At 44.0% G+C, this 26942-nt stretch overlaps 3 protein-coding genes across 3 annotated transcripts; 1 reads left to right on the forward strand and 2 right to left on the reverse strand.

Annotated features, from left to right (window-relative positions):
• Positions 1–281: 281 nt before the first annotated feature.
• On the forward strand, positions 282–5153 carry LOC134207356 (uncharacterized). The gene is made up of 5 exons (XM_062683074.1): positions 282–312; positions 391–543; positions 2819–3264; positions 3329–5078; positions 5143–5153. The coding sequence occupies exons 1-5, from the start codon at positions 282–284 to the stop codon at positions 5151–5153; spliced, it is 2391 nt and encodes a 796-aa protein (XP_062539058.1).
• Positions 5154–6696: 1543 nt separating this feature from the next.
• On the reverse strand, positions 6697–7461 carry LOC134207639 (mitochondrial transcription rescue factor 1). Its single transcript, XM_062683389.1, has 2 exons — positions 7070–7461; positions 6697–7015 (listed from the first exon to the last, which is right to left on the reverse strand). Exons 1-2 carry the CDS (start codon positions 7450–7452, stop codon positions 6769–6771), a joined length of 630 nt encoding a protein of 209 aa, XP_062539373.1. The 5' UTR covers positions 7453–7461; the 3' UTR covers positions 6697–6768.
• A 699-nt stretch (positions 7462–8160) lies between these two features.
• Positions 8161–26827, reverse strand: LOC134207637 (transmembrane protein 135-like). The gene is made up of 6 exons (XM_062683388.1): positions 26574–26827; positions 26371–26501; positions 26182–26308; positions 25847–26122; positions 8559–8867; positions 8161–8496 (listed from the first exon to the last, which is right to left on the reverse strand). The coding sequence occupies exons 1-6, from the start codon at positions 26727–26729 to the stop codon at positions 8245–8247; spliced, it is 1251 nt and encodes a 416-aa protein (XP_062539372.1). The 5' UTR covers positions 26730–26827; the 3' UTR covers positions 8161–8244.
• Between the last annotated feature and the right edge of the window lie 115 nt (positions 26828–26942).

Raw genomic sequence — 26942 nt, forward strand, 5'->3', positions numbered from 1 at the left:
CCGTTATTACCTCAGGTTGTTCACACTCTTCCTTTGGGACACCTATGCTTTTGGAAGGAAGCCTTCCGCCACCTTCTATAGGTGATTGGTCTTGTTCGCCAAATCCTTCCACTCAAATTCCGGCTCTTTCTTCTGTTGGGACACCCTTGCCTGTAGCGGGTGGTCTAGTGCCGCCTTCCACCGGTGGGGCTCTGTTTTGTTCGGTCAATTCCTTCCTTATAGATCACTGCCCAAATCATAACTCCCCACAATTACCTTCTTCGATTCCTGGGATCTTACCAATGACGAGTGTTACATTACCATCATCCACTGGTGAGTTTCCATCTCACTCAGCCAATCCAACCTTCGCCATCCAGTGGAACATGAACGGCTTCTTTCATAATCTACCAGATCTGGAACTTCTAATCAGGGATCATCAGCCAACAATTCTGGCTATACAGGAAATACATCGAGCCACCAAGGCATCAATGAACAACTCTCTCGGAAAACGATACCAGTGGATCATCAAAGAGATGAAAAATTCCTATCATTCGGTTGCAATCGGTATATCCGCTGATCTGCCCATAGTAGAGTTGCAGTTAGATACCGACCTTCCAATGGTTGCTGTGAGACTAACCTGGCCATTTCCTATTTCCGTGATATCGTTATATTTGCCGAACGGAAAAATCACGAACCTCTCAGATCAGATAGAACATGTATTAGAGCGAATTCCCAAACCGATTCTTTTGCTTGGAGACGCTAATGCCCACCACACAGCGTGGGGGAGCCGTGCAACCAACGCTCGTGGTTCGATTTTAATCGGTGCTACGAGCTCACACCATATGGCTCTTTTAAATGACGGATCTCCCACTTTCATGCGGAGCAATGTATCCTCCGCCATTGATGTCTCATTCGTCTCATCTTCGGCTGTTAGTCAATTTCTCTGGTCCACTGATGAGAACTCCAGAGGCAGTGATCATGTCCCCATCATGATATCTCTCAGCAAACGAAAAGCCCCGGATACTTCCCGGCGCCCCCGCTGGATCTACGGTGAAGCCAACTGGGTCAACTTTCAGGTGGCAGTGGAAAATGAACTAGACGAACAAAATCCAACTACTATCGACCAATTGACAAACTGCATTATTAACGCTGCGCGAAGTACCATCCCGCGCACCAGCCCTAACCCCGGGAAAAGGGCAACCCACTGGTGGTCAGACGCTACAAAAGTAGCCATTAAAGCACGGCGCAAGGCTTTACGGGCAGTTAAGCGTCTCAAAGACGGGAACCCCAATCGCGAAGCTATCATTGACAATTTTAGAATAAAACGACGAATGCCGGCAAATCGAGATCAAAGTGTGCTGTTTTGCAGAAAAGAAGTATTTTTCTCGTGTCAAAATTTTGCTCCACGAATCGTGGGCCAAAAGCACAATTCGGCTGATGCTTTCAATATAGAAAAATAAGTGGTTTTGTGAACTGAACTACATTGCGTTAGAATCTATGTTAGAAAAAAGTAATTGATATGGTGCTGTGACGACTGATTATTAGTGGTAGCAGATTCTTCTTTATAGCATCGATAAAGATTGCTGCTTCAAAGTTACCTTGGGGAAAGAATTTCGTGTTGGAAATTGGATGTCAACATTGCTGGAATTTCAGTTTGCGGATGACTTCAGGAAAGGATCTTGAAACTGTATATCAGGTTTGAGGCATAAATCATCAGAAGGTGGAACTCCTTATCCAGAGGATCAATTAGGATTGATCTTTCAAGTTTGGAATTGGACGATGCACAAGTATAACAGCAGTTTGTCAAGATAAACGATACGCATGTGCAGCGCACATTAAAAGTGGAGCACAATAGCGGATCGCATCATGGACGCTCTTTCAAGATTATTTCCATTCTCAAGATTATTTTATGCCCTTGAAGTTTCTGGTAGCTGGACATGGATAAATTTGGTGAGATTGTTCCAAAATGTTTTTTTTTTTACAACTTTAATATAATGACTAAAACTAAATACGCGCTGGATTTTGAGATCCGGAAGTTTGCTTATGGATCCATTATCCAATTGATAATGGTAGCATAAACAGGCGGGGCTTATTGTAAGCAAAAGTGACCTCGGACTGGTCATGAAATACCAGGCAGTCTGAAATGGGTCACTGGAGCTGCAATAGAGCTAGCACTTTCTAACTCCCGGATTAAATCTGACTGTAAAACTTTGTAAAACAGACAGCTTTCTTCCATAACATCACTGCCAGACAGTGGGGGTTAGTTTGTACACACACACACACACACACACACACACACACACACACACACACACACACACACACACACACACACACACACACACACACACACACACACACACACACACACACACACACACACACACACACACACACACACACACACACACACACACACACACACACACACACACACACACACACACACACACACACACACACAAAACGACGAATGCCGGCAAATCATTCGGGAGGCGAAGGAGGAATCCTGGAAAGAATTCTTAGACGGAATCCACGAAGACCAGTCGGCCAGTGAGCTCTGGCAAAGGGTTAACGCCATCCATGGCAAAAGAAGGAGCCAAGGCATTGCCTTGCTCATCAACGGGACCACCACCAGAGACCCTAGTGATGTAGCCGAAGCTCTCGGGCAATACTTCCAAGGCCTTTCATCAATCGGAAAATACAGCGCGGATTTCCTTAAAACCCACCCCAACCCAGAATCTGGCATAACATCATTCACCGTGCCCCCGGATACTGGTCAACCATTTAATAATCCTTTCACACTCGGTAAAAGCTAAAGGACGCTCTTCTGGTCCAGACGATATCGGCTATCCGATGCTACGACATTTGGGCCCAATCGGGAAGGCGGTCCTACTGGCCGCTATCAACGCCGAATGGATATCGGGAACTATGCCGGAATCATGGAAACAAGCTCTGGTTGTTCCGATAAAAAAATCTGGTGCTCAAGGAAATGCCCCTCAAGGGTACCGTCCCATCTCGCTGACCAGTTGTACCTGCAAAATCGCCGAACGTATGGTGAACAGACGATTAGTTGAATATCTCACCGCCAACCAAAAACTTGATGACCGACAGCACGGGTTCCGCTCGGGATTTGGTACCGGATCTTACCTTGCAACCCTTGGCCACGCTTTAGATGACGCCGTCAACACTGGTGAACACGCCGAACTCGCCTCCCTCGATCTAGCAAAGGCTTACAACCGGGCCTGGATGCCAGATGTACTACGCAAATTAGTCTCATGGAAAGTATCCGGATTCCGGAAATATCCTTCAGTTTATAAAAAACTTTCTCACAGGCCGCTCTTTCAAGGTACTAGTTGGTGATCACCTTTCCGATCGCAAAACTGAAGAAACTGGAGTTCCTCAAGGATCCGTCATCGCTGTTACTTTATTTCTGATTGCGATGGATGGCATTTTCGGAAACATTCCCAGAGGAATTAGGATCTTCCTCTATGCAGATGACATACTTATTCTGGTTACCGGACGACATCCTAAATCTGCCAGGAGGAAACTACAATCAGCAGTTTCAGCGGTTTACCGTTGGGCTAACGCTGTCGGTTTCGACATAGCGGTGGAAAAATGCGTTAGAACACATATATGTAAAGCAGCCCATCGTCCACCTACCAAACCCATCACCATCAATGGCTGCCCAATTGCCACCCGTAAAACATTTAAAGCCCTCGGGGTCACCCTGGACCGCAATTTAAATTTCCAGAACCATTTTGACGGGGTGAAAAAGAGCTGCAAGACTAGGCTAAACCTTTTACGAATTATTTCAAGCAAAAATACCCGAAGCGGTCGGTATGCTAGACTGCGGGTGGCTGACGCCATTATTACCAGCCGACTATTATATGGGGTCGAAATTTCTTGTAGCGCCGAAGCTGAGATGTTGAAACGACTTAGCCCGACATACAATCAGGCAATTAGACTGTGCTCCGGTCTTCTTCCATCCACTCCTGCCCTCTCCGCCTGCGTGGAGGCTGGAGTACTTCCGTTTAACTACCGAGTCCCATTGGCTATTGGATCGAGAGCCATTGGTTTCCTAGAAAAATCCAGATCGGACGGGTCGACGCCCTTCCTTCTTAGAGAGGCGAACCGATCCGTAAGAACAGTGGCCGGTGCCACGCTCCCCCCGGTGGCAGGACTCCACCGGACCGGTCCTCGGAGCTGGCAGGCCAAACCTATCCGGATTGATCACCATTTTCAAAAGATCTTTAAAAAAGGCGGTCAGCGCATAACCAGATCAACATGCTACCCTAACGATGCAACGAACAGTAAAGTCGTGGTCCAGCAAGCCTGGGCAGAACGTTCACAATCCAAATACCGCCTTGCAGATATCCGCTTCTCGGATGCCTCTAAAGCCGGCGGAAAAGTCGGTATTGGAGTCTCCAAACGATGTGGCGACCAAAGCTTCAGCCTGCCAGACTGCGTGTCAATATTCTCAGCCGAGGCAGCTGCTGCTTTCCAAGCTGCCATCAGCCTCTTCAGTGGCCGCACTTTGATAGTCACAGACTCAGCCAGTGTTATTGCGGCACTTAACTCCCCTACCAACCGTCACCCGTGGATTCAAGCCATCCAAGCCATGGCAGATAATCTGGAAAACTGTCCCATCACGTTCATGTGGGTTCCAGGGCATTGCAACGTACCCGGAAACGAGGCCGCCGATGCTCTCGCGTATATTGGTCATTCAAGCACCCGCCTCACAAGGAACGTTCCCGGCACCGATGCCAAAACTTGGCTAAGAAACATCATAGAGGACGCTTGGGCTAACGAGTGGCATAACAACCGAACGCTATTCACCCGAAAAATAAAAGGGATAACGACTCCCTGGAAGGACCGAACCAATCGAAGGGAGCAGGTGGTACTTTCCAGATTACGGACTGGCCACACCAGAATCTCACACAATTTTGCTGGAGGTCCCAACTTTCGACAAAGCTGCGACACCTGCGGAGGGCCTAATAGTGTGGAACACTTTCTCGCGGAATGCCCAGTCTTCCATCAATCAAGAACAAAATATCAAATCAACAGCATTCGCGACGCCCTTAGAAACGATGAAACCGGTGAGAAAATCCTAATTTCATTCCTGAAAGACACGGTACTCTTTCCATCTATTTAAAACCACAGGTAACACTTGATGGAACCCTATGGAACTATCTGACATCAACGAATGAGACTGAACGAAACTTACGGAAAAACAAATCACTTCCCTCATCCTGGAACATGGACTCTTCCATAACGAGACGAAAATAATTACTTACTTAACTAGAAGACTTGAGGACAAAAATTTCCAGCATTTTTCTATGTATAATTACAGTCATATCTATTTGTAACCACGCTCTTGTAACCGGCGAGGGTGACCCTTAAGGCCCCTTTCCATTTTCTTTAATTCCTCAATGAGGAGAACCAGCCAAGGGCTGAATCCTCTCTAATAAAGAAATATATATATATATATATATAATAAAGTTTATACATCGAACTGCGTACAAGACTTTGAGAAATTTTGGAGGCTTCCAAGTCACATGAAAGGAGGCTTCTGAGCATCTTGAAAGGAAGCTGTCGAGCCTCTTGAAAGAATTCGAAATTCACAAAGTGAAAAACGTTGCCAGCGTTCACGAAGCTATTAGTATTAGGTTCTGCAGCATGACGTCACGAATGAATTCGGTCCTCGTCAAATGAACTTTTTTGACAGTTCAGTAGTACTTTCCACTGACTCCGACGAGGACTCCGACAAAGTTCGAGTTCGTGATTGGTTGGCTGCCCCCGAGTCCAACGCGAAGTACTACTAATCTGTCATCAGTTTGAGGTTAGATACAGACGCTGCAGAACCTAATGGAGTTATTGGCCCACAGTTAAATAACATAAGTCTATAAGTCTAAAAGTCATTCAAGTATGATATCTCAGTGAAATTCTAGAAAAATATCATTTTATAGGCGGATGTTCGGAACTTCAACATCGATATGTCGCAGGTTAGCTCCATGGTGTTACTACACGAAAGTAGACAGAACTTGAAAGAAATATTCCAAGCCTGTTGAAAGAAGGATTTCAAGCCTCTTGAAAGTAGGCTTCCGAGCCTCTTAAAAGGAGGCTTCCGAGCCTCTTGAGGCTTCCAAGCCTATTGAAAGCAGGCTTCCGAGCCACTTGAAAGGAGTCTTTTGAGCCTCTTGAAAGAAGGCTTCCGAGTCTCTTGAAAAGAGGCTTCCGAGCCTCTTAAAAAAAGGCTTCTCGTGAAAGGAAGCTTTTTGAAAAAAGGTTTTCATGTCTCTCAAATATAGGCTTCCGAACCTTTAGATTCAACATTTGTCTCGATCAGGTAGATTACATTGAAATTATCTAATTCATTCTACGTTTTGTCCTTTTAATATTCTGTGCCATCCCTTCATACACTATGCGGGTTAGGGTGGGCAGCATTCAGAAGTCTTTGATTTACTAATTGTCATGCACATGATGCACAAAATAAAGTTAGTTTTAGAATAAAAATTACCATAACATTATTGCTCACGCCAAAAATGAGCTACTTAAAATTGAGTCCGACTCATTTTCATTAAAAACGGGACAACTCAAAATTTGAGTAAAAATTTCAATAAATTGATGATTGCACTTAAACTAGGAATCTGTTTGCCGTAAAATGCACTAAGGTAGAGAGATAAACTTGTTTCCCATCTGCTAAATTTCAAAACTATTTAGAAAAATAATACAGAAAACCAACAGAAGATAAAGTTTTATTCTAAACAAACATCAGATGATAGTAATCTAATTCCCCTTGTCGTAGTCCTCTATGATGAGCGTTTTCTGGCGCCGAAGGCTAACACCGATACTTTCGGACTTCGGATTTGCAGCGAGTACTTCCACTCGTGACACTATCAGATGATCCTCGTTGGTTGGACTCACGCCTCGAACGACATCGAGCTCATCTCCCACCTCCAGGGTTGAACTTTTCTTCAGCAATTTCTTACCGTTGACGCGTATCTTGCTCTCGTAGAATAGGGTTTCCACTTTACTGCAAAAAGTTTAATGATGAAAATTTCTGAAAAATCAAAATGAGTTTTCTTACTTTCTGGCTATACCCAGCCCTGCCTTTAGTAACACATCGGCCCGCATGGAATTTACACTCGTCTTCACCAGCCTCACGTGCTTATCCAATTCCAAGTCTTCAAAATCTTCTGATTTTTCATCATCATCGTCTTCCTCTTCATTCTCCTCTTGCTGGCGAGACTGTTCCTTCCGGTTGGATTTTTTAGATTTCCATCGAACAATCTGCAGATTGGATTGATTGTGTAACGTGATGCTCGAAGCCGAATTGAAACTGACTAAACTGCGCCTTGTTTCTGAATTTCGAACCGACTGCTGTATGCTGCAGTAAGAAGCCAAAGGAAAGCTGTTACGCAGTGAGCGAAAAAGACCCCGATTCATCGTTCCACGGATCAAAAACGACATTTTATCACTGTGCTATCAATTTATTTCCTCCAATAAAAACAAACGAATCACAATCATAATAAAAACAATTTTGACAACTGTAGTAGCACACGCCGGTCTGTCCAAGCAGTGTTCCCATTTTGCATCATTTCCTAAAATCAAGCTTCTTGTTGCAATCGAACTCATGTGCCACATCACAGATGGCGTTCTGTGTGCTGTCGATGCTTTCGGAAAGCTTTCGTTCATCCGGAGCTTCGCGTTCCACCTCAGGCGGCTCTTCTACGGTGTAACACTGTTCCTGATGGTGATCTGCTGGCGCAATGTCCCCGTTCTCAGTTTCGTCGTAAAATTCTTCAATTATAATGGACAGTGGATCGACGGATAGTTCAGGTTCAAGTTCATCCAATTCCGCAATGACTGGGAGGTAGAATATTGAACTGTGAGGCACTCCAAAAATGGGATGAACGGTGAATTCTGTGGGAAGTGCCGATAGCGTCCAGGGGAAACAGTAAAAGATTTCCTCCTGTTGTTCAGGGGAATCATCAGGCTCTTCCTCCATAATTTAGTTGTAAATTCTCGATAGTGATTTGGACTGTTGAATAATTTTGGGCGTTAATTGATCTAAGTTATGACATTCCTGGGTTACTAAGTTTTTGTTACGTTGAAGCAGCCAGGGACATGCTTATTGAAAAAAACATCAAAGCATCGCTTTGAACTTGACTTTTTAGATTTATAATGTATTTCAATAAATTTAGAACAACATAAAATAATATGTATTTGCCCGCTTTCCATTCTATTTCGCATAATTTGCATTCAAACTTTACTCCACTCGGTCTCAAGCATCCAGCCGACTATGCGTCGCTTCATGTTCTCGATGCGATTGCCGGAGCAGTAGTTCAGCGCCTTGTTGTTGAACGGTGGCGAGAGGTGAGCGTGGAAAAACAGCGCGTGGTACATGTAGCCGACCCCAATCATGTACGCAAGCTGCAGAAACGGGATCCGCTTGACGCGGGTTGCCCACTCCGGAAGTGGTTCCGTCGTTTTGAACCAGTGGTCCCAGGACATCTGAATATCAACGAAAGATTTTAATTTAATCTGGAGCAACACAAAGCCATCGAACACTTTACCTCGACAAATTTGGTGAACGCCAGCGTAAACACCTGGTACTTGGGATAGATGAAATACGATGCTCCACTCAGGAAGGCAGCAACTCGATTGTGCATGGGATGATCGCGGCCGTGGTGACGACACAGAAGGCATCCCGTCACTCGGTAGATGCCGATGTAGGCGGCCAGAAAGAACATTAGTTTGAAGCTGAGAATTCGTCGCAAGCCCGGTAGGAAGCGGTTCGGTTGTTTGTACAGGAGTGGAAACTTGGCGATCACTGCCCGGGCAAACTCGATGGTGAATCCCACGAAAGAGTATTTTAGGACGCCCTGGAAGGAATTTAGTCATGTACGCCAATGTTTAGTTGTTAATTTAGAAATAAAATCGGGGTTTCATTCCTAAACAACATGGTTATGTGAGCTGTATATTACTGCTGATTAAATATGAAGACCATGCATGATGGACCCTGATGGACCTTTAACAATTAATGTTTTGCCTTTCTCGTACAACAAAGTTGTACCGAAAGGCTATTATTTCACTCCATAGACGTAACTAGAGTCCCGGTCTAGGGGGGCATGGTCCCAGCTGGTGAGATATATTTTTTAAGGCGATATAGGGCACTGCACGCAAGAGTTCCTTTTTTTATGCAATTGCTGCTCATTTGTCACGTTGTTAACATTACTCAATATGCTAACAATCAAACTGAATATGAGTAATGGTGTGATTGAATCAACACGTGTCTAATTTTCATATTAATTGTGCTAATTATAGACAAATGCGTGGTGTAGAATGAGGATTATTATTCGCGATGCCCTTTAATTGTATCTAGTTTTTTTTAGTTGTTAGTTTTTAAACTATTTATGCACAACGTTTTCTTAATCAGTTTTGCAGTTTTAGGGTATTTTCATTTATGTTTGTATTAGAGGTGGGCATCCCGCTCGTGAACGGTTCAAAAGAACTAGTTCTTCTACACGACTGAGAAAGCGCTCGCTCCTTTTTAACGAACGGTAGTTCTTTCGCTCTTTCCACACAAAGCTTGAAACTGCTTACTGCTGGTAGTTTATTCATTGCGCCACACTAACGAACGAATGAATGAGCGTGGAGCGGGAGCGCAAAAAGAGCTACTTACCCAGCGCAGTCTGACTGAGCCGCGGAAAGGGGTTTTTGAACGAACGAACGAACCAAAAAAAGAGCGTGGAGCGGGAGCGCGCTTTTTACACAGTGCAGATCTGGCTATGCTGAAGAAATGGTTCTTTGAATGAACGAACGAACGAACAGAAATAGGTGCACACGAAATAAGAGAGTGGAGTGCGAGTGTGCAGTCGATGTGTTCCAGAATATCGCCGTTGGGGCAGCAGGGACCATGTCCAAGGGCTTGACGACCCCTCCCCAGCTGTCTGTGAGTCAGGGAGAACTGCTTAGAGCGTGGTGGGATTTAGCAGTGGGCTCTGCTAAAATCCCTCCCAAAAAACCACAAGTGCCCGTAAGCAGACTCTATCAAAGCGACTGTGTGCCGCTTCAAAAGCACAAGCCCAGGGAGTGCCATTGGCACATCAGGATTGATCCCAGTAAGATCCTGATTATGGTATACTGGTTGCATGTTATTGGTCTTGTTTTGGATATTGAGATATTGTGAACGCGAGGGCTGGTAGTCTGGTTATTCTATTCTCTTAGTAAGGCCGGGTGACACCGACCTGAAACGGCGAATGGGCTAATGACCAGGCTGTCTTCCGTCCCCTAAAACCGTGGCTGGCCTTGCAGCACGCGGTACAATTCTGTCGCTCAGCTGGCAGCTGAGTGGGAGTAGGCTCAGATGCTTTTCCCTGACTAGCGCTGATCTGGCTCTGAACACGAAAGTGTCAACCCTCGCATGGCCTCCCTGCATGCCGCAAGGTATGTATAGATAACCATGGGATCGCGAAGGCGACTACACCAGCAGGATTCGACAGCAGCCGCAAGGGGGACCCAATAGACATGAGTAATCCCAATAAAATAAAATCGACGAAGGAAGGAGGTGAGGCGAATGGTGCCGTAAGGAGAACGCTTTCACCAGACGTAGCGGCCTGGAAAGGTCTCCCCAAAGATCGCCGGGGGAAGGCGTTGGTGAAGCCCGTGGAGGATCTGAGGAGGTGCCGGTTGAAGTAAAGATGGACGGCCCTACCCTGACCCGCGTCATCAAATCTGTGATGGCGAACCACGAAGAACGCGGTGGTCACACGATGGAAGTAGTCACGGAGGTATCCAACGTGATTATGTCGTTCCTAGACAACCGGGTTAACTACAGCAAGGACTTGAAACTTGCTGTGCAGGCACTCTGTGCCCTAGTAGTTGAGGCCAAAACGGAGTGGAGGTCCCTACTAGAGGCCAGTAAGGGTGCGGAGAGAGAGCTCCGCAAACTCGTCAAGGAGCGGAAGCAGGCGGATAAGGACAAAGAGGAGGCGGAATTGAAAATTCGTCTCTAATCCGAGGGCAAACGACTTGCGGAGAGCCAGGTCGAGGAACTCCGCATAAGGATGGCTGTAACGGGAGCGACCCCGAAGCTGAGTAAGGTTACGCAGGAGGCGAACCTGAAAGCAGCTGTCGAGAATTCCGCAGCCCCGCAGTCAGCGAAAAGGAAGAAGGTCGAGCAGAAGGATGGCCATCCCAAGCCGGTGAACCCAGTGCCTCCACCAGTGAGGACCACTGAAGCTCGCCGGGAGGAAGATCTACCCTGGAGGGAGGTCGTGAACCCCAAGAAGGCGAGACGACAACGACAGCAGACCGCAGAGAAAGCGGCAGGCGGAGCGATACGCGCCACTGTTAAGAAGGGTAGAGCCCAGAAGAAGACGGGTGAGCCTTCCAATGTCAGTGGTAAGCGTAAAGATAGAGGTGAGGCGATTATCGTCAGTACTGACGACAAGAGCTACGCCGAAGTCTTGAAGGCCATGAGAGTTAATGATAAACTCGCTGGCCTAGGAGAGGATGTCAACTGCATCCGAAGGACGCGGAGAGGCGAGATGATTCTCGTCTTGAAGCGGGATGCTGCTCAGAAGAGTTCTGAGTACAAAAAGTTGACGGAGGAAGTCCTGGGCGATGGGGTTCAAGTAAGAGCCCTATGTCCAGTTTCGAACACCCAGTGCAAGGGCCTGGATGAAGTAACCGAGGCTAGAGACCTGGTCGACGCACTGAGAGATCAGTGCAATATCGAGATCCAGGAATCTGCGGTTCGGTTACGCAAAAGCTTCGTGGGAATGCAGGTTGCCTCATTCCAAGTACCTCAGGCTGAGGCCAAAAAGGTAATGGATAAGGCTAAACTGAAAGTGGGTTGGTCGGTATGTCCGCTAAGTATAAGCCAACCGCTTCAGACCTGTTTCAGGTGTCTTGGCAACGGTCATAAGTCTTATGACTGTAAAGGACCTGATTGCAGTAAGCTATGCCGTAGGTGTGGAGCTGAAGGCCACCAAGCTCGCACCTGTCAGGCTGCACCAAGGTGTCTGATCTGTCCCCCGGGTACAGACAACAGACACCTCACCGGTGTCCAGGCTTGTCCGGCCTCTAGAAGGACCCAGACACGCAGGTAACACAGCTTAACCTGAACCACTGCGAGGCGGCTCAATTGCTGCTACAACAGTCGGTTACTGAGTGTAAAGCTGATGTAGCCTGTGATGATGTGATGATCGATGATAAGCTCAATTTTACGAGCCACGTCGATTATGCATGCCAGCGGGCTTCATTGGCGATAAAATCTTTATCACGAATGATGTCCAACAGATCGGCGGTGCATAGTCAAGTGCGTAGGCTGATAGCTGGCGTAGCATTGTCTATCATCTGTTATGGCGTGCCGGCATGGGCCGTAGCACTAAAAGCCGAGTACAATGTAAAGAAATTGATCAGAGTACACCGGCTGATGTGTTTACGTGTCGCGAGCGCATATCGCACCATATCATATGAGGCGATGTGCGTTATAGCTGGAATGATGCCGATCGACATACTCTTAGAGAAGGATGTGGAGTGCTACAACGATAGGGACTCGGTGCAAGTGCGACGTGTCAAGAGAGCAGCTTCGTTGCTCAAATGGCAAAGAGCATGGGACACCGCAGTCAAAGGTCGTTGGACCCACAGACTGATTCCAGATGTGTCCAACTGGGTTGATAGGAAGCATGGTCAAGTCAACTTCCACCTAACACAGGTGTTGTCTGAACATGGCTGCTTTAAGAAATTCCTACACAGGTTTGGCTTCGCAGATTCTGCGGAGTGTACTGAATGTGTAGGTGAGGTAGAATCGGCAGAGCATATGATGTTCGCATGCCCGCGATTCGAGATAGAACGCAATGCCATGCTGCTTATTAGTGGTATGGATACAACCCCGGACAACTTTGTCGAGAGGATGTGCCGGGAAGAAGCTATATGGAATGCGGTGAACACTCAATAGTCCCCCCCTGATGCATTGCTTAATTGCGGGCCGGGGGTACGGACTGGCGAAAGGGTTTTGGTTTTAGTGGGTCGGGTAAGAGTTACATGACATACCCATCCCCACACTACCTGAGTACCTCCTCAGGTGTCTGGTTGCAGATTTCCTTTTACCCTTGCTCTAGAAAAAAAAAAATGTCGCCGTGGCCCACGGCGCGTTGGGTGCTTAGCGGTAGCTTAAGCGTGAATGTGAGTGTATGCGCGTTTCTGTTTCGTATCGGCAAACAGTTCGAGAGCGGCAACGATGGAAACGGAAACAAATGAACGCTGCAAAGTCGAATGGGAAACAGCGCAATGCGCGCAATTTTAAGTCTTCGATTGTAGCCAGCGTGTGCTGTGCGAGTATATAAGACTAATGCTATGTTTAGACAAGGCAGTGAAGTGAAGAACAAGTCGCTTGAATTGAACGTCTAAACGCCTTCATTCAACTCACTTGAACGGAAAGAAAGTTGTTCAACTTTTGGCAAGTCAATAGAATTCAACTGAATTTCTTAATTGACTTGCCCTGTCAAATCGTAGCATAAATTATTGTAATTTATGACAGCGAATAACAAGAATGAATTTTGTAAGAATAACTTTCCGTCAATGATTATTGGTTGATAAATATGTCCTTCATATTATTTCATCTGTCTAATTTATATATGGGTGAAAGTCAATGGAGACATAAGAAGAGGCAGTAAGACATACAGGCGTTTTTAAAAAGAGTTCTGTTGCACTGCAGCTTATTTAGTAAAATGCGGTAAAATATTATAATTTTATTATGGTAATTAAAATGCATGCGTTGGTACGAAGAAATCTCAACGAAAATAATCTATCTCTAATTGTATTAATACCATAAAGTAAATAACCACTGAACTGAACTAAAAAAATCTATTATATTTCGCTTTATTAAATATACTTTATAAAATGTAGTGAGCGGATGAACCGTTCGGATGAGCTAGTTCACTTTATTGAGCGGAACGATTCCGGATCGCTCAATAAGGTGAACCAGTTTGCCCATCTCTAGTTTGTATGATATTCGGAAAGCTAAGAAAACATTTAAATAAAGGGCCGTACTTTATTCTCAATTCCATGATAATTGTATGATTTCTGATATTTTAGAGCACTTGAAGATTGCGATGGTCGTGCACTAATTACGCAAGGGCTCTCGGGGAAAGGAGGAGCTCTGTTGTTTTCTCACTTTCCATATACACAGGATTTGGGGGCAGCAGGGACTATGCCCAAGGGCTTGACGATCCCTCCCCAGGCCATCTGCGAGTGATGGGGCCTGTCTAGGATGTGGTGGGGTTTGACAGTGGGCCCTGTTAAACCTCTATAAAAAGCTGCATGAATCCGCAAGTAGACTCCGCCAAAGCGACCGTGTGCCGCTCAAAGCGCACAAGCCCAAGTCCTGGTGTTAGGTGGGACGCTAAACAGCCCTGACACGACGGCCCTCCGACGAGACAGGAGGTTTGTGCAGGCCCAATAAGCCGCCTTTAAAAACAACTATTACGAACGACATAGAAGATAATACGACTCGATACAATCGGCAACGACCTAGGCGACGAATAAAGGATCATGATTGGAAGCTTGGAAAATGGAACTGCAAGTCGCTAGGCTTCGCAGGTTGCGACAGGATAATCTACGATGAATTACATCCCCGCAACTTCGATGTCGTAGCGCTGCAGGAAATCTGCTGGACAGGACAGAAAGTGTGGAAAAGCGGGCATCGAGCGGCTACCTTCTACAAAAGCTGTGGCACTACCAACGAGCTAGGAACCGGTTTCATAGTGCTGGGAAAGATGCGCCAACGCGTGATTGGGTGGCAGCCAGTCATCGCAAGGATGTGCAAGCTGAGGATAAAAGGCCGTTTCTTCAACTATAGCATAGCATATAGCATCAACGTGCACTGCCCACACGAAGGGAGATTCGACGACGAGAAAGAAGCGTTCTATGCGCAGCTGGAGCAGACATACGATGGATGCCCACTGCGGGACGTCAAAATCGTCATCGGTGACATGAACGCTCAGGTAGGATGGGTAATAGTCTAATAGTCTGCATACCGTATCGAACGACAACGGCCAACGATGCATAAACTTTGCAGCCTCCCGCGGAATGGTAGTCCGAAGCAGGGTTGTTAATCATTAATTTATCGTTATCGCCGATAAAGTTGATTGTGATCAACGTTATCGGTTGCTACGATAACGATGAATCAACTGATTTATTATCGTAGTTCGATAATTTAACGTAAGTTAACTCGATAATTTTGCGATAATGTGGTTACTAAATTACGCGAATAAAGTTGGTGTAAAATTTTGACAGAAGTCGAGAATGGAACAAATTGTTTGCAGCTCGTTGATCAGAGTTAATTTTGATTGAAGCGTGGCACTCTAAAATTATTGCTTAATGCATGATGCTCTACGAAACGATGAGAAGTGAGGTGCTCTATTGGTGGTTAGCGTTTTTTTTTCAGTATGCAGCATAGATGTCATCTGCAATATATTGGGATCCAAGCACATTCATATAACTGGGTGCTCCGGATCTTCAAAACAGAAGTTTTGTTAATAATGAAAGACTAAACATAAGTATAGGTAGACATTAAAAATGCTCTCAGATTCTCTACTATGGAGAACTGCGACTCTGTAAGAACTTTAATGATTGAACGAAATAATCTTTTGGTCAATTCAGTGACCTCCTTGAATACCAATTTAATTCCAAGATTTAAAGGCGTTCTCGAATATTGTAAGGCGATACAATATTTTCAAAATAGATATTGCAAATCCAACTTGTGAATATTTGCACTTCAAACTGTAGTACATGTTACAGTTAACTCGATAATAGGAGATCGTCAGTTGCACTCTAGCAAAAATTCCGCTTGAGGCCCTTCCTAAATATTTTAACAACAGCCACTACACCTGACGGTATAATTGCAATATTTCCATTATCAGGCGATAGGTGGTGTTGCTGTGTGTTTGTATCAATGTAATATTGCATATACACTAGTGACATCTGCTGTTCGATATCGTAAGCTTTCAATGTTTCTTCCACACACACGAGGTGGAAAACAGTCTTGAAGAAATTGAAAGTAGGGTTATGCGCTAATTCGTCTATGGCGCTAGTATCCGTCATATCAAATTATAAATCACTGAATACTCACGAATCGTAAACTGAAATAATGAACTAATCATCTGGCGAGATAGAAAAAAGTGTACACTACGATCTGCATTCATTTAAATTACATTCCGGTGTTACTTACTTGAAATACAGTTAAATTTAACTTTGCGACTGTGACTTTTTTCACAATTTCCTACGATATCCGTGCGACGAAGGAAAATCCAGTTCGTTCACTGCAGTAGAACACGCGCAACACCGTCACCAAAATCAACGTAATTCACTGATTTTCACCGCACTTTTTCACATAAATTCCTCACTGCGCACTAAATAAAAGCAATGTTTATTGCTCAAGTGAAAAATAATTGAAAAATAATTACCGGAAGGCGTTCAAATGATCTGTTTTTTCAAACTTTAAAGCGTTTGAAATTTATTTTCTTCGTCGCCTTGTTTATAGTCGAAAAACGCGTTGCCAAACTGGCGGTTTGAACTGAAAAAATCTTATGTTACACATCTGATAAAACATCATGCAGTCAATAAAAGTGGGTTTTTCAATTATTTTCCGCTAGCGTAAAAAAACTAAAGTCTTCCAAATAAAAATTTTTCATACACACTCGTCATTCATACTAAAATTTTCTACTATTCCAAAAGTTTGAAACAGGAGAAATAATTTCATAATAGAAATTTGTTGGCAGCACTACCTACGTACATGTTAAGCATGTGTGTTAGTTGTTTGACAGACTGAGGCATTTAACTGAATGGCAGCACAATCAAAACCATTTTTATGCGGTCGAAATGGGATTGCACTAGGAAATTTTTGTTAACTGGAATTGAAATAAACTTTCAAATTTGACTTTCAAAATTGACCAAAATGATAGTTATTCTGCATGAAGTCACAGTTAAGTCATCCAGTTATCCAAGAAATGGCTTGAGCTTAGGAACAAAGATTTGCAGTCCTGTTTTAAGTATGGTACCATGCTCCTTGTGGTACAGAGAAAGGATACGTAGATGATCAATTTTCCGATTTCAAATATGGAACATGTTCTCTGTAGTACAAAGAATAGAATGCGTTCACAGCATATGTTCATGGTCATCCAAGAAATCTCTGGAGTAAGGCCTTTTGATCTACACGCGTAACTAAAGATCAATTTTCCGGTTTCAAATATGGTACATACTCTCTGTAGTACAAAGAACAGAATGCGTTCACATCATATGTTCTTGGTCATCCAATAAATCCCTTGAATAAGGCCTTTTGATCTACACGCGTAACTAAGTATTAGTTTTCCGGTTTCAAATATGGTATATGCTCTATGTAGTACAAAGAACAGAATGCGTTCACAGCATATGTTCTTGGTCATCCAAGAAAACCCTGGAGTAAAGCCTTTTGATCTACACGAGTAACTAAAGATCAATTTTCCGGTTTCAAATATGGTACAAGCTCTCTGTAGTACAAAGAACAGAATACGTTCACAGCATATGTTCATGGTCATCCAAGAAATCACTGGAGTAAGGCCTTTTGATCTACACGCGTAACTACAGATCAATTTTTCGATTTCAAATATAACACATGCTCTCTGTAGTACGAAGAACAGAATGCGTTCACAGCATATGTTCTTGGTCATCCAATAAATCCTTGGAGTAAGGCCTTTTAAGCTACACGCGTAACTAAGTATTAGTTTCCGGTTTCAAATATGGTACATGCTCTCTGTAGTACAAAGAACAAAATACGTTCACGGCATATGTTCTTGGTCATCCAAGAAATCCCTGGAGTAAGGCCTTTTGATCTACACGCGGAACTAAAGATCAATTTTCCGGTTTCAAATATGGTACATGCTCTCTGTAGTACAAAGAACAAAATGCGTTCACAGCGTATGTTCTTGATCATCCAAGAAATCCCTGGAGTAAGGCCTTTTGATCTACACGCGTAACTACAGATCAATTTTCGGGTTTCAAATATGGTACATGCTCTCTGTAGTACAAAGAACAGAATACGTTCACAGCATATGTTCATGGTCATCCAAGAAATCCTTGGAGTAAGGCCTTTTGATCTACACGCGTAACTAAGGATAAGTTTTCCGGTTTCAAATATGGTACATGCTCTCTGTAGTACAAAGAACAGAATGCGTTCACAGCATATGTTCTTGGTCATCCAATAAATCCTTGGAGTGAGGCCTTTTGATCTACACGCGGAACTAAAGATCAATGTTCCGGTTTCAAATATGGTACATGCTCTCTGTAGTACAAAGAACAAAATGCGTTCACAGCGTATGTTCTTGATCATCCAAGAAATCCCTGGAGTAAGGCCTTTTGATCTACTCGCGCAACCACAGATCAATTTTCGGGTTTTAAATATGGTACATGCTCTCTGTAGTACGAAGAACAGAATGCGTTCAAAGCATATGTTCTTGGTCATCCAAGAAATCCTTGGAGTAAGGCCTTTTGTTCTACACGCGTAACTAAGGATTAGTTATCCGGTTTCAAATATGGTACATGCTCTCTGTAGTACAAAGAACAGAATGCGTTCCCAGCATATGTTCTTGGTCATCCAAGAAATCTCTGGAGTAAGGCCTTTTGATCTACACGCGTAATTAAAGATCAATTTTCCGGTTTCAAATATGGTATAAGCTCTCTGTAGTACAAAGAACAGAATGCGTTCACAGCGTATGTTCTTGGTCATCCAAGAAATCCTTGGAGTAAGGCCTTTTGATGTACACGCGTAACTACAGATCAATTTTCGGGTTTCAAATATGGTACATGCTCTCTGTAGTACGAAGAACAGAATGCGTTCACAGCATATGTTCATGGTCATCCAAGAAATCCTTGGAGTAAGGCCTTTTGATCTACACGAGTAACTAAAGATCAATTTTCCGGTTTCAAATATGGTACAAGCTCTCTGTAGTACAAAGAACAGAATGCGTTCACAGCATATGTTCATGGTCATCCAAGAAATCCCTGGAGTAAGGCCTTTTGATCTACACGCGTAACTAAAGATCAATTTTCCGGTTTCAAATATGGTACAAGCTCTCTGTAGTACAAAGAACAGAATGCGTTCACATCGTATGTTCTTGGTCATCCAAGAAATCCTTGGAGTAAGGCCTTTTGATCTACACGCGTAACTACAGATCAACTTTCGGGTTTCAAATATGGTACATGCTCTCTGTAGTACGAAGAACAGAATGCTTTCACAGCATATGTTCATGGTCATCCAATAAATCCTTGGAGTGAGGCCTTTTGATCTACACGCGTAACAAAGGATTAGTTTTCTGGTTTCAAATATGGTTCATGCTCTCTGTAGTACAAAGAACAGAATATATTCTTAGCGTATGTTCTTGATCATCCAAGAAATCCTTGGAGTAAGGCCTTTTGATCTACACGCGTAACTAAAGATCAATTTTCCGGTTTAAAATATGGTACAAGCTCTCTGTAGTACAAAGAACAGAATGCGTTCACAGCATATGTTCATGGTCATCCAAGAAATCCCTGGAGTAAGGCCTTTTGATCTACACGCGTAACTACAGATCAATTTTCCGGTTTCAAATATGGTACATGCTCTCTGTAGTACGAAGAACAGAATGCGTTCACAGCATATGTTCTTGGTCATTCAATAAATCCTTGGAGTAAGGCTTTTTGATCTACACGCGGAACTAAAGATCAATTTTCCGGTTTCAAATATGGTACATACTCTCTGTAGTACAAAGAACAGAATGCGTTCACAGCATATGTTCATGGTCATCCAAGAAATCCTTGGAGTAAGGCCTTTTGATCTACACGCGTAACTAAGGATTAGTTTTCCGGTTTCAAATATGGTACATGCTCTCTGTAGTACAAAGAACAGAATGCGTTCACAGCATATGTTCTTGGTCATTCAAGAAATCCCTGGAGTAAGGCCTTTTGATCTACACGCGTAACTAAAGATTAATTTTCCGGTTTCAAATATGGTACAAGCTCTCTGTAGTACAAAGAACAGAATGTGTTCACAGCATATGTTCTCGGTCATCCAAGAAATTCCTGGAGTAAGGCCTTTCGATCTAAACGTGGAACTGAAGATCAATTTTCCGGTTTCAAATATGGTACATGCTCTCTTAATAATGGGTACATTACATATTCAGAACAGGCCTTTAGATGGTTGGTTACGCTTGTAAACCTTAAGGCCTCCACTTCAGGTATTTCTTGGATAACCGTGAAGATCTTTCATATGCAAATTCTATCATATATACCACAATGGGTACATTACATTAACAAAACAGGCCTGTAGACCATTGGTTACGCGTGTCGACCTGAAGGCCTTCACTTCCGGTATTTCTTGGATAACCGTGAAGATATTCCATACGCAGGTTCTATCATATGTACCACAATGTGTACATTACATTTACAAAACAAGTATGTAGATCATTGGTTACTCGTTTAGATCCAAAGGCCCTCACTTCAGGGATCTCTTGGATAACCGTGAAGATCTTCCATACGCATATTAAATCATATGTACCACAACGGGATCTCTTGGATAACCGTGAAGATCTTCCATATGCAGATCATATGTACCACAACGGGTACATTACATTTACAAAACAAAACATTCCATATGCAGATTCTATCATATGTACCACAATGGGTACATTACATTTACAAAACAGGCCTGTACATCATTGGTTACGTGTGTCGACCTGAAGGCCTTCACTCCAGGGATCTCTTGGATAAATGTGAAGATCTTTCATACGCACATTATATCATATGTACCACAACGGGTACCTTACATTTACAAAACAGGCCTGTAGATCATTGGTCATGCCTGTAGACCTGATGACCTTCACTTCAGGGATTTCTTGGATAACCATGAAGATCTTCCATATGCAGATTCTATCATATGTACCACAAGGGGTACATTACATTTACAAAACAGGCCTGTAGATCATTGGTTATGCCTGTAGAACTGATGACCTTCACTTCAGGGATTTCTTGGATAACCATGAAGATCTTCCATATGCAGATTCTATCATATGTACCACAACGGGTACATTACATTTACAAAACAGGCCTGTAAATCATTCGTTACGCGTGTAGATCTGAAGGCCTTCACTTCAGGGATCTCTTGGATAACCGTGAATATCTTCCATTCGCACATTATATCATATGTACCACAAGGGGTACATTACATTTACAAAACAGGCCTGTAGATCATTGGTTATGCCTGTAGACCTGATGACCTTCACTTCAGGTATTTCTTGGATAACCAAGAAGATCTTCCGCATGCAGATTCTGTCATATGTACCACAAGGGGTACATTACATTTACAAAACAGGCCTGTAGATCATTGGTTACGAGTGTAGATTTGAAGGCCTTCACTTCAGGGATTTCTTGGATAACCGCGAAGATCTTCCATATGCAGATTCTATCATATGTACCACAACGGGTACATTACATTTACAAAACAGGCCTGTAGATCATTGATTATGCCTGTAGACCTGATGACACTTCAGGGATTTCTTGGATAACCGCGAAGATCTTCCATATGCAGATTCTATCATATGTACCACAACGGATACATTACATTTACAAAACAGGCCTGTAGATCATTGGTTACGAGTGTAGATCTGAAGGCCTTCACTTCAGGGATCTCTTGGATAACCGTGAAGACCTTCCACACGCACATTATATCATTTGTACCACAACGGGTTCATTACATTTACAAAACAGGCCTGTAGATCATTGGTTACGAGTGTAGATCTGAAGGCCTTCACTTCAGGGATTTCTTGGATAACCGCGAAGATCTTCCATATGCAGATTCTATCATATGTGCCACAATGGGTACATTACATTTGCAAAACAAGCCTGTAGATCATTGGTTACGCGTAAAGATCTGAATGCCTCCACCTCAGGTGTTTCTTGGATAACCGCGAACATGCTCCATACACATATTCTGTTCTATGTTTCACATTGTACACATATCATATTCAGAACAGGCCAATATTAATTGAATTTATGTTATTTTTATTTAACACGGTATGATACCGCATAAAAAACTAATTTGGTGTACTTGTAGAAATCGCACACCAATACCAACAGATTTAATTGACAGCAATCCATCGAAATTTAGACTGGACGAATGAAAATTCTCATGGACGTAAACAGATTTTCATAAGACAAATTTAAAAAATTTGAAGGGTGTTTTTGATTGCCGATTCTCAATAAACTATGATTTGTTCAATGCGCTAATAGTACACAATGAAAACTAGGAACTCTAAAATACGTGTTACATACAACTTAGTTAGAGTAAGTAGTTGGGATACCGTATAAATTAGATTTGAAAACCAAGCACTACCTACTACGACGGGAATTAGCTCACTACCCTATACAGCTAGAATTTAGTATGGAGGTACAATGAAATCTCTTTTATTGTTTAGAACTGTAAAACAAGTCGTGGGAACAAAAAATCTAAAAATTATTTGTTGCTTTTTAACCTAGGTTTCATATTGATGCGATGCGTAGTTAATGAAAATGGATGATTTGTCCATACAAGGAAATTAATTTTACTTTAAATGTTGTGGCGCCATCTCGTTCAAACAGCACCTTTGTCTTTGCCTTATTATCGATAAATCAACGAATACTCGATAACGATAACGTTAATTCAACGCTCATTTTATCGTCAACGAAGCATTATCGTAAAAGTGTTATCGTTATCGAAGTTGGCGTTAAATTAACGATGATAATTTATCGATTAACAACCCTGGTCCGAAGCACTTTCTGCCCCCGCAAGAATATCCACAAGGCCACATGGAAATCACCTAATCAAGTAACGGAAAACCAAATCGACCACGTTCTAATTGACGATAAATTCTTGTCGGACATCACGAACGTACGCACTTACCGCAGTGCGAATGTTGAATCCGACCACTACCTCGTTGCAGTATGTCTGCGCTCAAAACTCTCGACGGTGATCAACACGCGTCGGAGGCGTCCGCCGCGGCTAAACATTGGGCGGCTACAAGACGGTAGACTAGCCCAAGACTATGCGCAGCAGCTGGAAGTGGCACTCTCAACGGAAGAGCAGCTAGGCGCAGCATCTCTTGAAGATGGCTGGAGAGATATTCGATCCGCCATTAGAAGCATCGCAACCGCTGCACTAGGCACGGTGGCTCCGGATCAGAGAAACGACTGGTATGACGGCGAATGTGAGCAGTTAGTTGAGGAGAATAATGCAACATGGGCGAGATTGCTGCAATACCGCACGAGGGCGAACGAGGCACACGGGCGCGGAACAGACAAAACTCGATTTTCCGGAGGAAAAAGCGCCAGCAGTAAGATTAATACCGTGAAGATACGGAGGAACTGTACCGCGCTAATCACGCACGAAAGTTCTATGAGAAGTTGAACTGTTCACGTAAGGGCCACGTGCCACAGCCCGATATGTGTAAGGACATAAACGGGAACCTTCATACAAACGAGCGTGAGGTGATCCAAAGGTGGCGGCAGCACTACGAAGAGCACCTGAATGGCGATATGGCAGACAACGGTGGCGATATGGTAATGAACCTAGGAGCACGCCGCAGGACATGCTACTTCCGGCTCCGAATCTTCAGGAAATCCAGGAGCAGATCGCCCGGCTGAAAAACAACAAAGCCCCTGGAGTTGACCAACTACCAGGAGAGCTGTTTAAACACGGTGGTGAGGCACTGGCTAGAGCGCTGCGCTGGGTGATTACCAAGGTTTGGGAGGATGAGGTTCTGCCACAAGAGTGGATGGAAGGTGTCGTGTGTCCCATCTACAAAAAGGGCGATAAGCTGGATTGTAGCAACTACCGCGCAATCACATTGCTGAACGCCGCCTACAAGGTACTCTCCCAAATTTTATGCCGCCGACTAACACCAATTGCAAGAGAGTTCGTGGGGCAGTACCAGGCGGGATTTATGGGTGAACGCTCTACCACAGACCAGGTGTTCGCCATACGTCATGTATTGCAGAAATGCCGCGAATACAACGTGTCCACACATCATCTATTTATCGACTTCAAAGCCGCATATGGTACAATCGATCGGGACCAGCTATGGCAGCTAATGCACGAAAACAGATTTCCGGATAAACTGATTACGGTTGATCAAGGCGACGATGGATCGGCTGATGTGCGTAGTTCGAGTTTCAGGGGCATTCTCGAGTCCCTTCGAAACGCTTAGAGGGTTACGGCAAGGTGATGGTCTTTCGTGTCTGCTATTCAACATCGCCTTGGAGAGAGTAACACGAAGGGCAGGGATTGACACGAGTGGTACGATGTTCACGAAGTCCGTCCAGTTATTTGGTTTTGCCGACGACATTGATATCATGGCACGTAACTTTGAGAGGTTAGAGATGACTACATCAGACTGAAAAGCGAAGCTAAACGGATTGGACTAGGCATCAACACGTCGAAGACAAAGTACATGATAGGAAGAGGCTCAAGAGAGGTTAATGTAAGCCACCCACAACGAGTTTGCATCGGTGGTGACGAAATCGAGGTGGTTGAAGAATTCGTGTACTTGGGTTCACTGGTGACCGCCGATAACGATACCAGCAGAGAAATCGGAGACGCATCATGGCGAAATCGTACGTACTTTGGACTCCGCAAAACGCTCCGATCGAATAGAGTTTGCCGCCGTACCAAACTGGCAATCTACAAAACGCTCATTAGACCGTTAGTTCTCTACGGACACGAGACCTGGACTATGCTCGTGGAGGACCAACGCGCAATGGGAGTTTTCGAAGGGAAAGTGCTGCGTACCATCTATGGTGAGGTGCTGACGGTACGTGGAGGAGGCGAACGAATCACGAGTTGCATCAGCTGTTGGGAGAACCATCCATCGTTCACACCGCGAAAATCGGAAGACTGCGGTGGGCCTGGCACGTAGCCAGAATATCGGACAGAAATCCGGTGAAAATGGTTCTCGACAATGATCCGACGGGAACAAGAAGGCGAGGTGCACAGCGGGACGATTTGCGGACCCTCCGCAGACTGCGTGGTTGGCGAAGTGCAGCCGAGATGAATGGAGAAGACTTTTATGTATTGCACAGGCAACTCCGGCCGTAGTCTGGTAATAAATAAATAAAAATATTCAAATTATCTTCCTGCCATACAGCTGAAAAAGCTAGTTTTTCTAATCGCTCTATTAGCTTCCAATGTTTGTTGAACTACACGGTTTGTTTGTGAAGATCTAACAGCAAAATACGAAAGTCTCATCTCATCACTCGCTTCTCATAGTGTCAGACTGACAATTCACTTCACGTTTCACGCGCCAACAAAAAATATCAATTTTTCTTCACAAGCTTTTGTTTAGCAGATTTAATAGATCAGAAATTGTATAGGATATCCCTTAACCCCATAATTGAGGATATCCTACAACAAATGTACGTATGAGTTAATATGAAATGATTTCCGTTTTGTATTTACGAACAAAATATCCCAAGTCAGTTAAAAAGCCGCCTGGTGCGGTTTGGCAGAACCCCGACCATATATAACTTTGAAAACATGCCTTACTGGTCTTTTTTGCGTGAAGTGACTTCCGATAAATTATCCTTTGTAACTAACACAATATCCTGTCCTATGATAATCGTGGAGAACCAGAGGTATACTTGGTTTCTAGTAGAACGTAGCTGGCGCCGTTATTGACTGAAAATATTTGAACTTCCGAAACGTGTACATTGAGAATGAATAGCTCACCTAAAGCCCCATTCGGTTGGTTCTCTGTACAATTTCGCAAGTTCTAGTCAGTCATGCTCATGTTCTTAGATAACATTAACTACTCACATCTAAGATGTATGCATCGCAGGATCGCTCATGCGAGCATGCCTTGTATCCGCACGGATAGATACACTTCATGACACAGCTGTCGTCTACGGAACTCAGATCTGTATCCCGAATCTTTGCCGGATGCATCATCCAAAATTGGTTCACCGCTCCGTGCTGCAGGATCTCCATAATTCTGGTGTTGAAAACCATAAACATTATCGTTGCACATAGCTTTGACTCCCGTAGAACCTGGACCAGTCGAATTTTACTCTTTTTCAGGATGACTTCCAACATCTAAGATCGTTTGGACAATTATTTTTGATTGCCTTTATTTCGGTAGAGGTTTAACTCACCATATTGAAGTAGGTAATTCCTTGCAATCGCAGATGAGGACGCGATAGGTAGAATGAAATGATGGTTGCGCTAAAAAATCCGGTTGCTCCCATTATCCAGTAGTATTTATGGCGACCGAATATTTTACTGAAACAAATTTTATTTCCGTATACAAAAAGATCAACCATTTTTCGTGAAACACAACTCACTAGAAGCAGCAATGCATGCTCAGTCCCATCACCGCGATCAGATACGTTTTGAAGGAAATTTCGCTGTAGCTAAGGGTGTGATCCCGCCAGTACTGCCGCGTGTATCCGCCGCCCTTGATCAATGGAGGAATCTAAATCGACGAATATGGACACATCCAAATTAGTCACAGTTTCTCACTATCGCGTAATAATTCGAAATTCACCGCCAACAGTGGGAAGAACAGCTTGTAGCTGCCCGGCAGCAGACTGAACACATTCACCGCCAGTGCCGTCCAACAGGATGCGTACTGCGGGTGGCAAAGGTCGCGGCACGTTTTGCCAGCCGTGGCTTCGTAGAAGTACTTGCTGAGGTGGGCCATGTTGTGGATCGTAGCGCGCTTCGAGTGCAACTGAAGCGCACGTTCGGTTTAGTTTTTTGGGGATTTGAAGAGGTCGGTTAATTTGCATTCGTTCTGCGCTAGAATTTCGGAATTATGACAGTTTGTAGCATGCATATTATGATTAATGAAGTCAGGCGTGTAGCGCCTTCGTGTATGCAGTGCATGACATTTTGGATTTATCGCAATATGATT

Source organism: Armigeres subalbatus, chromosome 1 (assembly GCF_024139115.2).
Source record: "Armigeres subalbatus isolate Guangzhou_Male chromosome 1, GZ_Asu_2, whole genome shotgun sequence".
NCBI classification, from domain to species: domain Eukaryota; kingdom Metazoa; phylum Arthropoda; class Insecta; order Diptera; family Culicidae; genus Armigeres; species Armigeres subalbatus.

Coding starts and splice junctions, on each gene's coding strand:
- LOC134207356 (XM_062683074.1), top strand. CDS start 282: ATGACGAGTGTTACATTACCATCATCCACTG. Junction 313..390: donor TACATTACCATCATCCACTG/GTGAGTTTCCAT, acceptor ATAATCTACCAG/ATCTGGAACTTCTAATCAGG. Junction 544..2,818: donor CTATCATTCGGTTGCAATCG/GTATATCCGCTG, acceptor CTTCTGGTCCAG/ACGATATCGGCTATCCGATG.
- LOC134207639 (XM_062683389.1), bottom strand. CDS start 7,452: ATGTCGTTTTTGATCCGTGGAACGATGAATCGGGGTCTTTTTCGCTCA. Junction 7,016..7,069: donor GGGCTGGGTATAGCCAGAAA/GTAAGAAAACTC, acceptor AACTTTTTGCAG/TAAAGTGGAAACCCTATTCT.
- LOC134207637 (XM_062683388.1), bottom strand. CDS start 26,729: ATGGCCCACCTCAGCAAGTACTTCTACGAAGCCACGGCTGGCAAAACG. Junction 26,309..26,370: donor AGCATGCATTGCTGCTTCTA/GTGAGTTGTGTT, acceptor AATTTGTTTCAG/TAAAATATTCGGTCGCCATA. Junction 8,497..8,558: donor CGTTCACCAAATTTGTCGAG/GTAAAGTGTTCG, acceptor GTTGATATTCAG/ATGTCCTGGGACCACTGGTT.